General features: G+C 60.6%; 1 protein-coding gene across 1 annotated transcript; it reads left to right on the top strand.

The window, feature by feature from the left end:
* The first annotated feature begins 3142 nt into the window (after nucleotides 1-3142).
* PRODH (proline dehydrogenase 1) lies at nucleotides 3143-12814 on the top strand. Its single transcript, XM_038187358.2, has 14 exons — nucleotides 3143-3455; nucleotides 3592-3800; nucleotides 7826-7860; nucleotides 8201-8353; nucleotides 8460-8524; nucleotides 8644-8760; nucleotides 8890-8969; nucleotides 9257-9338; nucleotides 9631-9723; nucleotides 9820-9966; nucleotides 10137-10312; nucleotides 10404-10502; nucleotides 10613-10701; nucleotides 11777-12814. The coding sequence occupies exons 1-14, from the start codon at nucleotides 3171-3173 to the stop codon at nucleotides 11962-11964; spliced, it is 1818 nt and encodes a 605-aa protein (XP_038043286.2). The 5' UTR covers nucleotides 3143-3170; the 3' UTR covers nucleotides 11965-12814.
* The last annotated feature ends 1967 nt before the right edge of the window (nucleotides 12815-14781 follow it).

Raw genomic sequence — 14781 nt, 5'->3', positions numbered from 1 at the left:
AAATGGCAGGGACAGGGAGCACTCTGAGAGCCCAGTCCAGCCTCCAAATCCCATCTGTACTGAGAGAACTATGTCCCAGGTGGTTGTGAGATGAGATGTGAGATGTGATGAAGGAACATCCTGGCTCCTCTTTCCACCAGCAGCTCTGCAGGCAGCTTCCAGCTGCCCTCGTACGGGCACCCAGCGCACCAGAGCTGGGACAGCAAAACCAGGCAGAGCTTGCAAGGGACCTGAACTGTGGCACAAGCCAGAGCCACCTCAAAGGCAGGTGACAGGGAGGCAGCAGGGCTGCTCAGATGGGCTGGGGAGAACAAGCTCATCCCCTAAACACAACCTGCTGTGGAGCAAAAGTCCCAATCCTGTCCTAGTGCTTTGAGTTTCCGCACACCCCACGGGGGCTTCATCCCCGTCACTGTGGGTGTTAGTGGGTCTGTGGGTCTCCCTGAAGTGTGGCACAGCAGAAGACTAAGCCTCTCCTGGGGAAAAATAACCCTCAACCACGTCCCACCCCGCAGGGCACGTCAGCATCACAGCCAGGTGCCAGCTGAGGGTCTGCTGAGGGTCCTCCTGCCAGCTCCTGGCCCTGGGCTGGAAGTGTTTTGGTAGCGCTGGTGCTGGGCATGAGGCAAGCATGTGGACAGTGTGAGGAATACCCAAGGGAGAAGGATCTGAGTCAGCATTCTCCAGGGAAACCACAGAGGACGGGTGCTGGAGCGCAGGGTGCGCAGCACAGCAAGGTCTGCATGAGGAGGCAGGGTTGGGGGGCTGGCAGAGCTATGGGGCTGCAGGTCCCTGGAGCCTAGGATGGGGCAGAACTGCCATAGCCCCAGAGCCAAGGGCTGGATCCGACACCCCAACAATGCAGCAGCCGCATCACGGGATGAGAGAATCACAGAATGGTTGAGGCTGGAAAGGACTCAGGGTCCACCTGCTCCACGTGGGGCCACCCAGAGCAAGTTGCCCTGGACCATGTCCAGGTGGCTTTTGAGGATCTCCAAAGACAGAGACTTCAGCACTTCTCCAGGCAACCTGTGCTAGGGCTCCAGCACCCGCACAGTACAGACGGGCTTCCTGGTGGACAGGGGGAGCCTCCTGGCTTCCAGTTTGTGCTCATTGCCTCTTGTCCTGGTGCTGGGTGTTACTGAAAAGAGCCTGGCTCCATCCTCTCTGCAGCCTTCTTTCAGGTGGTTACAGACATTGACGGCCTCCTCTTCAGCCTCTTCTTCTCCAGGCTGAGCAGTCCCACCTCTCTCAGCCTCTCCTCACAGAGAAGATGCTCCAGGCCCTTCAGCACCTTGGTGGCCATCGGTGGGCTCTCTCCAGTGTGCCCAGGTCTCTCCTGTACTGGGAGCAGAGCGCACCCATGCCCACCTCTGCCAAAACACAATTTTCATCTCACATCTCCCTCCCAGGTGCGGTGAGCGGCTGCTGTAACTTGTTGCCATCTGTTATTTTTGTTGTGTCAAAATTCCTCTCTGCCAACCACAGGCCCATGAAATATGCGTGCCGTGTCCTCCCCCTTCCCAAAGTGCTGCTAAATCCCCCTTTCGCCTATCGGCCTCGCATTCAGATTTGTTTCTTTTCCTCTTACGGCTTCTCAGGCCGTCAGCAAGAGACTCACCCCAGCACAGTGCTGGCTGCAGCCACCACGCTGCACCCACAGCATCTGCCTGGACATGGTGGGACATCAGGACAGTGGCCTCAAGGGCTTGGCATGGCACCCACAGCGTCTGCAATCATCCCTCGGTGGCTTCCCAGCCATCATCAGGGTGGCCCAGGCAGTGCAGCCCACTCAGGGAGCTGCTTTGTGAGCAGCATGCTGTAGCTGGCTTGATACAAATACCACTAGGTTGAGTTTTTTTGTTTGTTTGTTTGTTTGAGATTTTGTCTTTGTGTCCATATCTGAGACTAAAAGATTCTCAGGTTGACAACTCAAACCTGAGACTTCACGTGAGAAAGCCTGTGGCAGCAAGAAGCTTCACATGAATTATTTCACTCTGGGGCATGAAAGAGTTAATGCAAAGCAGGAAATATTTCGGAGGAAATGGGTGCTTCTTCCAAACGAACATTTCATCCAGCTCTGCTGAGGGCAATGCCATTACCTGGCTCTGGGCCCTTTTTCTGCCTGACACTTGGGAGGAGCAGGACATCCCAAAAGGAAACCTTGTGATGGAGCTCAAGGAAACTCCACGCTTTCGTTGTTAATTGCAGCACTGCCAGTGCTGGGGTGTGGAGGAAAAAAACATTTGCCGCAATTAATTAATTCTGCCTGTTCCGCCGGCCCGGTGGTGGCAACACCTCACCCAGGCAGCGTTCAGATGACCGGGAGATGTTTTGGAAAAGCCAAATCCTGCACCAAAGCCGCAGGAGCCCTCCCCCCGAGGGTTCCCACCCGAGCAAACCCCGCGGGCGGCGGCTGCCGTGAGCATCGCCGGGCACGAGGTGTCACCGGGGAGCCGGGAGGAGATGTTTTGGTTCCATGCGGGGAAAAACGGGGGCTGGCAAACCTAACGGGGAGAGGGGAGGTGCAATGGTGCCCGCCGGCCGGTCCCCGGGAGCTGCGGGGGGCGAGGGCCGGGCACCCCCCAGAGCCCCTCTGGGGGGCACCCGGCTGCGCAGAGCCGACCGAAAACCCCAGGACCCTGACCCAGCGAACTGGGGGCTCGGCTGAGACCCCCAAACCGTTCACAAGCAGCCCAGGAGGAGTAAGCGCGGGGGCTCGCGATGCCACCCGCCCCGTGCGCGGTGCCCCAGCTCTGAGATCCCACCCCAGGTCCCCCCTGCGGAGGAGGCTCCGTGGGCTGGGCACACCGCAGGCTGCTCGCGGATGGCTGCGAGGGGACGGGGACCCCTTTTGGGGACCCTCGCGGCTCCCTTTGGCCCCGCACCGCTCTCCAGAAGCTGCTCCCGAAGGGACGGAGCCCCACCCGGCTGTGCCCCCCCTATCCCTCCGACCCTTCCTAAGGGGACGCGGCTCCCTTAGGGCCATCCCCGTCCCTGCACGGCTCTCCCCCGACCCAGGGCTGGCCCGGGGAGACACCGGGGCTGCGGAGCCGGAACGCGGGGCGGAGCGGCGGTCCCGCAGCCCCGTTGCCGGCGGGAGCCCGGCGGGGCGGCGCCGGGCGGGCGGTACTTAAGGCGGCGGGGCGGGCGGGCGGCACCGCCGGGCCATGGTTCCGCGGAGCGCCGTGCGGGCTCTCTGCGCCACCGCAGCCCCCCGGGGCGCCCCCCGTTCCGTGCCCGGGGCCACCCCGCCGCCGGCTACCGGTAGGGGTCGGGGTCCCCGGTCCTCGGGTCCCGGTCCCGGTTCCCGGCCGGTGCCTCCTCCGCCGCCCGCCGTGGATTTTGGGGACCCCCGGGAGGCGTTCCGCAGCAAGAGCAGCGCCGAGCTGCTGCGGGGGCTGCTGGTGCTGGGGCTGTGCGCCGTGGAGCCGCTGGTGGAGCACAACCGGGAGGTGGGTACCGGGCCGGCCGCGGGGTGGGGCGGGGCGGGGGATGCCGGAGCCGACCCGGGGGTCCCCTTGAGGGTTTTTTGAGGGGGGGGGGTGTCGGAGCCCGGCGCTGAAGCTGCCGTGTCCGTGTATCCCGCAGCTGCTGCAGCTCGGCCGGCGGGTGCTGGGCCGGGCGCTGTTCGAGCGGCTGATGAAGATGACCTTCTACGGGCAGTTCGTGGCCGGGGAGGACCAGGAGGCCATCAAGCCGCTCATCCGCCGGAACCGAGCTTTCGGCGTGGGCGCCGTGCTGGATTACAGCGTGGAGGAGGACCTGGGCCCCGCGCCGGCCGGGCGCCAGCCGCAGCCGTGAGCGCGGGGACCGGGGCGGCGGCGGCGGCGGGCGCGGGCGCGGGTTTTGGCTGAGCCGCTATTGGCTGAGCGCGCCCATCCCCCTGCTCCCATTGGCTGCGGCGCGCGGGAACCCGCGTGCGTCACGGCCCCGCCACCCGACGGGGGCCTCGTGCCCCGACGCGCGCTGCTCCACCCCCCCCCTCCCCGCCCCGTCCCGGAGCCTTATCGCCCCGCCGCAGCCCGGTGCTGTTATCGGGGAGCGGCTGCTGCCGGGGGGGGCTGGCGCTTGGCGAGCTGCGGCTGGGCTCTGCTGGCCCCGCCGGAGCAGGTTTTGGGGGTGGCGGGCACGGGACTGCTGTCCCCGGGGGTGTCCCCCCGGGGCGGTGCTGCTGCCGGTGCATCCCGCACGGGAGGCTCTGCCAAGCCCTTGCTGCCGCGGTGTCACCGTGCCCGCTTTGTTCCAGCAAATGGACGAGGCGGGGGGGAGGGAAAAATAGCAAAAATGGCACGCAGGCGCTCAGCCTCGGGTGTCGGCGCAGGGCACCGTGCCCCGCTCAGTGCCAAAATTGTTGCTCTGCTCAGAGGTGCGGGACTGGAGGTGTCGGGCTCAGGAGCTGCTTTCTTCCCGCATCTGGGTGTTTCGGGGCTTTTCCAGCGCAAACCAGCTGCAGCCGGCAGGTTTCTGGCCGCCTGATGCCATCTGCTGTTTGCTGAGCTCCTGCGCAAAGAGCTGTGCAGGGCCTCCAGCGCAGCCTGCTCCCCTGCAGCCAAGCTGGAGATAACCGAGTGGAAATGCCTCAATGCCTCGCTGCCCCAGCAATGGGCTGTGGCTGCTCCTTGCAACCGGTTTTCCAGCTGGGAACAGAAGCATGCGGGGGGGCGGGCACCCGCTGAGCCTGTGCCCCTGCATGCCTTGCACAGGCTGGGTCCTGCAGCGCCTGGGCTGGCATCCAGCGCTCCGCCAGCTTGTCACGGGTGTCCTTGGCCCAGTGCTCAAGGCGCGAGTAGCAGAGCTGCAGCCAACTCACGGTGACGCAGCTGGAGAAAGGTCCCCTGCAGGCAGCACGGCCTGATGCTGTGTCCGTTCCCACGGGCTTTGGGACGGGGTCCAGCCCCTAGTAGGGCACGGGTGGGCAGGGACTTTGCTTCCCATGGGAAGAAAGGAAGAGCCCCCCCCTCCCATCGTGGTCCTGCTCGTGGTCCCCTTGAAGCCTCCAGTCCTTTGCTGGCCCACAGCCACCCTGCACCAGGAGCTGGGCTGTGGCTGTGCTAATGTGGGCAGGGCCCCTCCTGCCGCTGCAGCAGAGGCTCCCTGAATGCTTCTGGGCTCCCCGAGTGTCTGCAGCATCCCACCGTGTTTAGACTTCACTTTCCCTAGAGATTCCTTGTGTGGACCACTGGTATCTGCCCCAGCACAAGATTATGAACCAGCCTGGCCAATGAGCCACCCCAAAACACCTCATCCCCTTATCCTCCAACTCCCAGTGCTGGTGCCGGGTGCTGCACCAGGGTGTGCTGTGGGTGCTGGGGGGCACAGGGTGCTTTCTGCTCCACCTGAGGATTTGAACTGATGCTGTGCAGGGAGGTGCTGCGGCAGTCCTGCTGTTTGCTGGCAACTTGTGTGTGGGGCAAGCTTGGAGGACTTTCTGCCAAGTGCTTTGCTTGATTCCTACCTACATGTCGTTAGACCTCACCAGTAGTTTGAGTGCGGGCTTCCCCTAACCACAAGGCTTGCCTTTCATGTGGTAATTGAGGAACGACTTCTCCCTCATCCCCTCTGCCAGACCCATCTCCTACTGATGAGCAAAGCAAATAGGCTGGGCTCGTGGTAACCTCCAGGGTGAAATGGATTATCACCTCCTTATTTCTGACATGGGGAACTTTTTGTGCTTTTCCTGAGACAACTTACTTGAGCCTGATCAAAAACTTACTGAAAGCCTGAGTCTCCTGTGTCAGCCACTTTACCTGTGCACAGCAATCCACAGACAGGTTTTCCCTGTGCTACTGCACTGATTCTTCCTTGTTAAAGCAGGATTGCATGCTCTTGCTTTCACACTTCTCTTCAGATTTGGTCTTGGGACCTTCTAAAGTTGAAAGTCACATTTGCTCGCAGCTGAGGCCGAGGTGACTTGCATCTGCCTTTGCATCCCTCTGGAGCTTTCTTCATCACCTGCTTTGTAGCACACACAGGGCCTGGTTTGTTCTGAGCTCCACAGCATGTGGCTTGTGCGTGGTGGCACCAGCGTGCTTGTCTGGGCAAGTGTGAGCTCCCAGGTCCTGAGCAGGTCTTAGAAGTGGCTTCTTTCCAGCTGCAGCCTGCCGAAAGCATTCGGGCTGTGCTCAGAGATGCTTCCTGCTCTGGGAGGCTTGTGGCCAGGTATAAGCTGACTTCTGCTGGGTTAAGTGGCATCTGCTTCTTGTAGCATTTGCTTCTTGTAGCAACGGCTTTGTTAGCCAAGACTAATATTGCAAAGAAAGCAGATGATACCCAGGAAGAGCTATTTCTTCAGCTGGAAGGAGCCTCCTTTATTTTGTTTGATGCAGAACAATAAAATGAGCACCATGGCACTGTTTTGAATGCCCCCCTCGGGGGTGATGGGCTCGATGCAGTCATGCAGCAGGAATGCTGCTGGAAAGGGTGTGTTTGTCCTTAGGAATACAAAACACTCCAAATTCAAGAGTGTTTTCTGCTAATTAGGTTGCACAGGGCAGGAGAGCTTTGTTCCTGCTGCTTGTCCCCAGCACCTCAGATGCCAGAGCAAGGTGTCCTTGGGGCTTCAGAGCCTGCTTCAAGGGGACCTTTCAGCTGACAGGGGCTTTGCTACCACATCCCATCCCTCAGCACATGATGTCTCCTCTCCTTTCCTTCTCTCACCCTTCATATTCAGGGGCAGCAAGTTTCTTGACCTGTCATCCTAGGGGCAGCCCAGGCATGGAGCAGAGACTTGAGGGGACAACGGGTTGCAGCGTGGCACCCACAGCTCCCCAGAAGCTCTGGCTGCGTCTGCCCTGGCTCACACGAGGCTTTGCTGCACTGTGAGCAAAGCAAAGCTGCTCCAGGGAGCCTCCAGCCGGACGGAAGGGCTTTGTCTCTGCTTGTTTGTGCTTCCAGCAGCTCCTAATCCCTGTCACAGGGTTTCCACGTGGGTGAGCACGTGTCCCCACTCCCCCGTGGAAGTCCCCTGGCTCGACTCACAGCATATTTCCCCATGGGGCTCCGTAGGGCATGGCCAATTTAGGGGCAGTGACTCCGGGGTTACACAAGGGAGAGATCTCCTGGGAGAAGACATCTCTGTGCTGCCTTCCAGGGGCTGTCAGGGTTTCCTCAGCAAGACCGCTGTCTGCAGGCTGGATTTAGGGTGTCAGAGAGGAGGTTTAGCTGCTTGAGCTCCAGGAGGAACTCATGACTTGGCCGGCACTAGCATGGGCTGTCAGAGCCCTTTATCTCCGTGGCAAAGGGCTTGGGCTTGAAATTACATCCGAGGTTGGCTGGAGCCAAAGCTGGGGCCGTGTTTGGAAGCTGTTGACTAACACCAAGGTGCAGAGGAGCGGGACAGCTGAGCTGCAGCAGGGTTTCTATGGCTTGATGCAAGCCGCTCTGAAAGAGCTCCTCGGTTTGTGGTCTGGCTGCTGGTGCCTGTGAGACAGGAGGTGTTCGGATGAGGTTTGGAGATGGAGCACCAGTGCTGACTCTGTCCTTGCCATGGGGTGGGTGTCCTCAACCACAGCTGGCTTGGGTGTGCTGAGAGCAGCTCTGGACCCAGGGTCAGGGCATCCTCCCTGTGCTCCTCAGGGTCCCCAGGTAGCACTTGCCTGGATGCTGAACCCCGCTTGTTTTCCATGAGAGGATCTGGGGCAACTGAGCTGCCAACAGAGCTTATGCTGAGCAGCATTTGATCCACTGGTGATGGGATGGCAAGGGAAGAGCAGGGTCCAGCACCAGGCTGGCAGCAGGGGAGCCCTGGAGCTGCCCTGGCCACCAGCGTGGGGCTGCGAGGGGTTGCTGACCTGGCCCTTATCTTCCCTGTTTCTCTTCTTAGCTCCTGCACCTCTGCAGCCGAGAAGGAGAGAGGAGGTGAGTGACCCAGCCTCTCCTGCCCACAGGAGATAGCATCTGCCAGAGCATCCAGCCGGTCCAGGCACCACGGGCCTGGCATGGGGGAAGGGCCCAGCTCCTACGTGAGCTGAAGGAGGAACACGAAGGTCCTCAGCCAGCCCCATTTCTCAGCAAAGGCTGAGCTCCCGCTCAGTCAGCAGAGCAGGGAGGGCACATTGGGGTGTCTTTGTGGGCTCCTGTGAGGTCCAAGGCAGGTTCCTTCACCCCTGAGCCCATGGCAGGAGCTTCCCAGGGAGGCTGGCAGGACTGGAGGCAACACAGGGCCTACATGGCCTCTCTCTGGCCTCTTCCACCGCAGGAGCAGAGCAGAGGGAGAAGAAGCAGCACCATGCCCACCGTGCATCTGGCAGTCACCGCAACGGGGTCGCCAGCCCCCGCACCTATTTCTATGCCGATGAGGCCAAATGTGACCAGCACATGGAGACCTTCCTCCGCTGCATCGATGCCTCAAGTAAGCCCTTGGTGTGTCCTCACAGTCCTGGGGACTGCAGGGACACCCACACCCCCTCCTGTCCCCCTGGTGTCCTGGCCGGCTGTGCCATGGTGGCTCTCTCCAGGTGGCAGCTCAGAGGACGGCTTCTCAGCCATCAAGCTGACGGCGCTGGCAAGGCCTCAATTCCTGGTGAGTGTCCCTCGGTGTCAGGGCTGTGGATGATGTGGGTGCTGGACATGATCCCTCAGAGTCTTGGCACGGCAGAAGGCTCCGAGCTGTGCAGCTCACCCAGGGTCCTGCCCCTACAGCTGCAGTTCTCGGAGGTGCTGGTGAAGTGGCGGCGGTTCTTCCACCAAATGGCCGTGGAGCAGGGCCAGGGTGGGCGGACAGCACTGGAGATGAAGCTGGAGGTGGAGAAGCTGCAGGTGAGCGGGCTGATATCCAAGGGATGTGCTGCTGGAGGTGGCCCTGGAGGTCCTCGGAGCAACCCTGACCTGTGACACCTCTGCTGGGGTCTGACATCTCCTTGGCACTGATGCTCCTCTTGGTGGCAGGAGGCCCTGGCCAACCTCGGCATCGCGACCAAGGCAGAGAGCCAGCACTGGTTGACGGGCGAGAACCTGGGTGCGAGCGGGTAAGCTGTCCCTGACCTGCAGGGTGTTGTGGGGTGGGGGCACTGGGGGACCTGGGCCAGCCTCACTGTGTCCCTGTGACAGCTGGGCAGCAGCAAGGGGAATTCTTCAAAGACCAGCGCTGGCCTGGCGCAGAAACCAGGGGCTCTGAAAGCAGAGGGTTTTTTTTGTTGGAGGTGACAAGATGGGTCGGGGTGCCTCGTGCAACAGGCAATGGTTTGCTGGTGAGACTGGGAGATGGTAGAGACCCCCAGAAGTCACCAGCATGGACCTGGCTTCCTGCTCACAGCACCGTGGACCTGCTGGCCTGGAACAGCCTGATCGACAGCCGCACCAAGCTCTCCAAGCTGCTGCTCATCCCCAACATGAAGGTGGGTACACACTTTGGCCAGGCTATGCCCCCAGTGCCAAGAAGCTGGTGGTGGGGGACAACAGGAGCATCTGTGCTGGCTGGAGGGGCATTTGGGGGGCACAGGGTGTGTGTCTGCTGTCCCCAGGCTCTGCATGGCTGGTGGAGCAGGCAGCCTGCATGCTGCAGTGGTCGGGGGATGCTGAGTTTGCAGAAGGACTGGGGGTGAGCTTCCCAGGGCATTTGTCTCCCATGGGCAGCTCCTGGAGTGCTGCTCCCCAGGCAAGCCGGTGAACGAGCTCTTCTCACTTCAGACCAGGCAGCTCGAGCCTCTGTTCTCACACTTCACCGAGGAGGAGGACCAGCAGATGAAACGGATGCTGCAGCGGATGGACATCCTCGCCAAGGTCTGAGGAAGCTGGGGCTGGGTGCCACTGTGGAGGGGGGGGGGAGACACGTGGCAGGTGGCCCCAGCAGCCCACCCTGCATCATTCACCCACCAGAGAGCCACGGAGACGGGCGTGAGGCTGATGGTGGACGCAGAGCAGAGCTACTTCCAGCCAGCCATCAGCCACCTCACCCTGGAGATGCAGCGCCGCTTCAACAAGGAGCGGGCAATCATCTTCAACACCTACCAGTGCTACCTGAAGGTGAGGGCTGGCAGAAGTTGTGCAGGCTCTGGAGCGCACAGTAGGGAAGGGACCTGCTGGAGCAGCTGGATGAGCACCTTGGTGATGCTCTGGTCCATTTGGTGTGATCCTGGGGCTGGCTCGTGGCACTGATGTGATGAGCCTGTGCTGTCTCTGCCACCTCCTCCTAGGAGGCTTACAACAACGTGACTGTGGACGTGGAGCTGTCACGCCGGGAGGGCTGGCACTTCAGCACCAAGCTGGTCCGCGGCGCCTACATGGAGCAGGAACGGGAGAGAGCAGCAAAGTTTGGCTATGAGGATCCCATCAACCCCACTTATGAGAAGACCAATGAGATGTACCACAGGTAGGGACCTGCCCCAGCCATGCTCCCACCTCCCTCCCCACCAGGTTTGGGCTTGGACACCCTCCCCACATGACCCCACGCTTCCCTGCAGGTGCCTAGACTATATCCTGGAGGAGATCAAGCACAGCCAGAAAGCCAGTGTGATGGTGGCATCTCACAACGAGGACACGATCAAATTCACCTTGCGGAGGTGGGGACTGGTGAGGAGGGGTCGTTGCCTTGCTCTCCAGTGGGATGTGGGGCACGCAGTGGCAGCACGCTGTCTCTGCTCTTTTCCTAACACCAAGGTTTGGCTTGCAGGATGATGGAGCTTGGGATCCATCCTTCGGAGAAGAAGGTCTGCTTTGGGCAGCTGCTGGGCATGTGTGACCAGATCACCTTCCCCCTGGGTGAGTGCTGAAGCTCCAGTACCTGGGAGCAGAGGGGACGTGGCAGATGTGCTCCTGTCCCGTGCTCACCCTGAGGTCTCTTTGACCTGCTGTGGGGTCTGAAGAGCCAGTGGAGCTGGGCTGTGGGCTGTCACAAGGCTGAAGAAGGTTTCTTGTTGCCTGGGCAGAAGTGGTGAAGCCCAGGAGAGGATGGCACTGGCAGGGGAAGGTGCCCTGACCTGGAAAACAATGGGTGCCACAGGGAGTGTTTAGGGGGGAGACCGACAGGTTTCAAAGCTCCTGCATGAAAGGGTGACCAGAAGAGCTGTGCTGTGGTGGATTAGTCCTCTTCCATGACTGTGTCCATGCTGGGACAGCTGCACAGGGTTATGGAGAGGGAGGGTGTAGATGAGGACTTTTGAGGTAGAGTCCAGTTGAGTGTCCATGGTGGCAGGACAAGGGAATTCCTCCTTCAGGCCACGAGCTGAAATGGGGCTGCTGGTAGATGCTGGTGTGGTGGGAGCCAGAGCTCTTTGCTATGCAGACTGGTTCAGCTGACGCAAGGCTGGTGGTGGCAGGTCCCCCCGTCAGCCACATGCCCAGACCTTTGTCCTGTACCAGGGCCCCTTCTCTGGCCAGCTGTGCTCCTGCACTGCCCCCACACCACCAGCTCTGGCACCCAGCGTGGGGTTCCCAGCTCCAGCCCAGGGCTCCTCACATATTCCCTGACACCTGAGGTGACTTTCCCTGCTTCTTTGTGACCCCCGTGCCCCACAGACAGGCCCAGACACAGGCACTCGCAGGTCAGGGCTGATCCCCCTCCCCATCCCAGTCTCTGGAGCAGGGACCTGAGGCCAAGAGAGCAGCAGGAGGCAGGCCGGGCAGTTGTCCAGCGCGGATGCTGCTCTGTCCTGGAGTTCCCCCAGTACGCAGGGCTTGGCTGTGCGTCTGCGGCCTCCTCTGGTCATGCTGGAAAAATGTGTTAACTCGATGTTTCTGCTTGAATGCTTCTTGAATTGGCCCAGCCCTGGCTGCCGGCATTCCCAGGGCTGCCGGTGACCTCAGGGCTCTCCACCATCCCCTTCTCTTCCTCCAGGTCAGGCTGGTTTCCCCGTCTACAAGTACGTGCCCTACGGCCCGGTGGATGAGGTGCTGCCCTACCTGTCCCGCCGAGCCCAGGAGAACAGGGGCTTCATGCAGAGAGCGAACCAGGAGCGGGATCTCCTCTGGAGGGAGTTCAAGCGACGGCTCTTTGCGGGCACCATCTTCAGCCCCAACCCCTGACCCCCTCCAGCCCCCCAGGAACCCAGTGCTGGGCTCAGCTGGTGCCTGGGGACGGGGCTCTCGTGCCTTCGTGTGTAACCACTAACCCACTAACTTCCTCGTTGCTGTTTTTCCCCTCCTCTGAGGCCTTTGCCTGGGGAGGCGATGTTCTCCTGTTGCTGTTTGAACCCCATCCTCCTTCGGGAGGCCACTACTGTAGGGCTGCCCCAACGGGCACTGCCCCAAGGGACATCCCCTTTGCTGTCCCAGCACTGGGAGCCCAGGGCGAGCAGATCTTCCCCTCCCGGCACATGCTGGTGCTCCCCTGCCAGCCCTTCCCTTCCCCACCAGCCTTGGCTAATATTGTCCTGGTATTTTGCCTTCCGAGCGCAGGGAACAGGGAGGTTTGGCCACCAGCTCCGTGGCACACGTCCAAAGCCCACGGGGCAGCTGAGCTTTCCCCAGCCCTCCCTGGGCCAGAAGAAGGGCCTGAGGACTATCACCGGGCTCCAGCTCTGCAGAAGGTCCAGCAGAGGCTGAATTTAGCAGCATGCAGAGGTGGCTGGGGCACAAGGGGAGCCCTGCTGCCTGCTCACCTGGGGCAAGCCTAAGCTTTTGCCCCATCCTGCTGGGCTGAGCAGAGCCAAAGCTCCCCAAGCTCTCGGTCTCAACCTCTTGCAGCAGCACTGGCCCTGGGGCACACATCCAGAGAGGGAGCAGGAGCCGCCGGGTCCCATCCTTGTGCTGCCCCAAACGCTGCGGGGACGTGCGTGGGGCCGGAGCTGTGCTGTGGGAAGGGGAAATCCGGACAGCTACTGGACACTGGATTTGTCAGAGAAATGGCAATAATTAAAGCGTGGCTGTTCTTGTTCCTGCCTCTCCTAGAGTCATCCCCAGGGGGAGCTGCGGAACCGAGCGGGAGGGGGTGGCAGCAGCCGCGGCGGCACCCGGGGGTCCCCCCTCGGGCCGGGTCCTGCCCGCCCGGGGTCCCCGTCCCCCGTCGCCTCCCTCGCGGTTCCTTCTCTGAAAGCCCAAGGGGTGAAGAGTAAAGGGGGATGTTTAGGCTTTCCAGCTACGCTTGCTTATTGCTTTGTCTCCGTTTTTTTATTATTTTTTTTTTATTTTTTATTTATTTATTTTGCCTCCTGATTTTGCCTTTCTGAGCACCCGGAGGCGCAGGCAGCGTGACTACAGGCTGGGGCAGGGGCTCTGGAGCTGCGGGTGTTTAAAAGCAGGGTGCTGGTGCAGGTAGCAGCTGGGCTCCTGGGAGGAGAGGAGATCTGATCCCTCCTCCTGACCACCTCTTTGGCCCCTTCTGCTTGTTGTGGAGCGAACGACTTTTGGGATGCACGAAGAAATGGCTCAAGATGCCAAGACCCAAAGTTCCCTGCACCCTCCGAGCCCAGGGATGCGGGCACAGGGAGAAAAAGTTAACTATTGCAAAAGTTTGCCCAGTTTTAGCCCTTGCTGCTGGAAGCTGCTATCTGCCTACCCTGAGGAAAGGGGAGGCACAAAAATCACTGGGTATGCCCTAGCCTGTGCTGCAGCCCACTCACTTGCAAGGGTGCTGGCTACAGCAGCAGGGGGAGTTGCGAGGGAGAGAGCTCACATCTGTGCAGAAGCCATCTCAGCAGACTTGCACTCAAATGCCGTGAGTGGTCCAAGCACACGTGAGCGGAGATTTCTTCCAAGAAGCAGAGCCTGGACATGTCCCCGCTGGACAGGGATGGGTGCCTTGTTATCGTATGGCTCCCCTGTGGTCCGCTGTGCAGCCCTTCCTGGTGAAACAGCTGCACAGATTTTTGAAACACGGACAAAACAACATATTTTTCCTTCTTTTTTGTGTTTGGAAATACTACAGCGCTGGAGTTTCTTTCTCTCTTTTGCTGTTTTCCAAAACAGAGTTCAATGGGAGGCAAGCACCTGGTAGGGCATTGCCAGCCTGAAGTCGGAAAAAGAAACTGTAAACCGTGCTGTAATGGAAAGCATTGAGATGAGCTTGGAGAGCACCCACACAGCCTGATCTGCTCAAAGGCAGGGGCAAAAACCTCACTGGGACCAGGGGGAGAGCAGCGTTGGTGGAGTGCAGCATGACCCATGGGACGTGCAATTCCCCCCATGCCTGCAAAACTCTTCCTGCCTGGTCGGGCAGTACAAGCCAGCCCAGCCCAAGCTGTCCCCAGCACACTGTGAATCCTCCCCCTCCCTGCAGCATCCTCAGCAGCTTCTCCAGCCCCAGGTTCCTGGCCAAGGGACAGGCTTATCCCCCATGCCGAGGTGAGCCACACTGCTGAGAAAAGGGTGGCTTTGGTTAGACCTGGTAAAAATGGAGCAGCACAGGACATTCTGCCTGGAAGAGGAGAGAAAGCTCTTCATGGAAGCCAAGTAAAGAGCCAAAAAGTAAACACATCCATGCACGAAGCAACAGCGTGGAAAATGCGTGGCGGTGAGTGTCTCCTTTGGCTTGTCAGGAGCGGGGCCAGGGAGCACCAGCCCCACTCGGCACAGAGCAGAGGTAATGGAGAGAGCAGATAGGAAGGGAATCCCAGCCATGGAAACAGCCGGAGCGAGGCTGAAGCTCCAGGGGGGGCAGGCTGCCAGGGCAGGCAGGGGGCTGCCAAGCCCAGCTTCCTGCTGCAGCACAGCTGGCGGTGCCACGGGCTGGGCTGGGCACAGTAGCAGCCAAGCCTGGGGGGCAGCATGAGCCCCCCTGCACCCCTCAGGAAGCACGGAGCAGTGTCGGAGCTTCACAAGCTCATCCCTTGGAGCTTCACAAGACAAGGAGAAGTGAATGAGCAGATGGTGCAGCCTCTGTGCCAGTGGCTTCATGGATCCGTG

Source organism: Anas platyrhynchos, chromosome 16 (assembly GCF_047663525.1).
Source record: "Anas platyrhynchos isolate ZD024472 breed Pekin duck chromosome 16, IASCAAS_PekinDuck_T2T, whole genome shotgun sequence".
Lineage (NCBI taxonomy): Eukaryota > Metazoa > Chordata > Aves > Anseriformes > Anatidae > Anas > Anas platyrhynchos.
Note: the sequence above shows the minus strand (reverse complement) of the source record. Positions and strands in the feature narration are given on the sequence as shown.

Excerpts from the sequence above, each read along its gene's own strand:
- PRODH (XM_038187358.2), top strand. The coding sequence starts at position 3,171 with ATGGTTCCGCGGAGCGCCGTGCGGGCTCTCTGCGCCACCGCAGCCCCC. Across the intron at positions 9,967-10,136 it reads CCTACCAGTGCTACCTGAAG|GAGGCTTACAACAACGTGAC; the intron begins GTGAGGGCTGGC and ends ACCTCCTCCTAG. Across the intron at positions 10,313-10,403 it reads ACCAATGAGATGTACCACAG|GTGCCTAGACTATATCCTGG; the intron begins GTAGGGACCTGC and ends GCTTCCCTGCAG.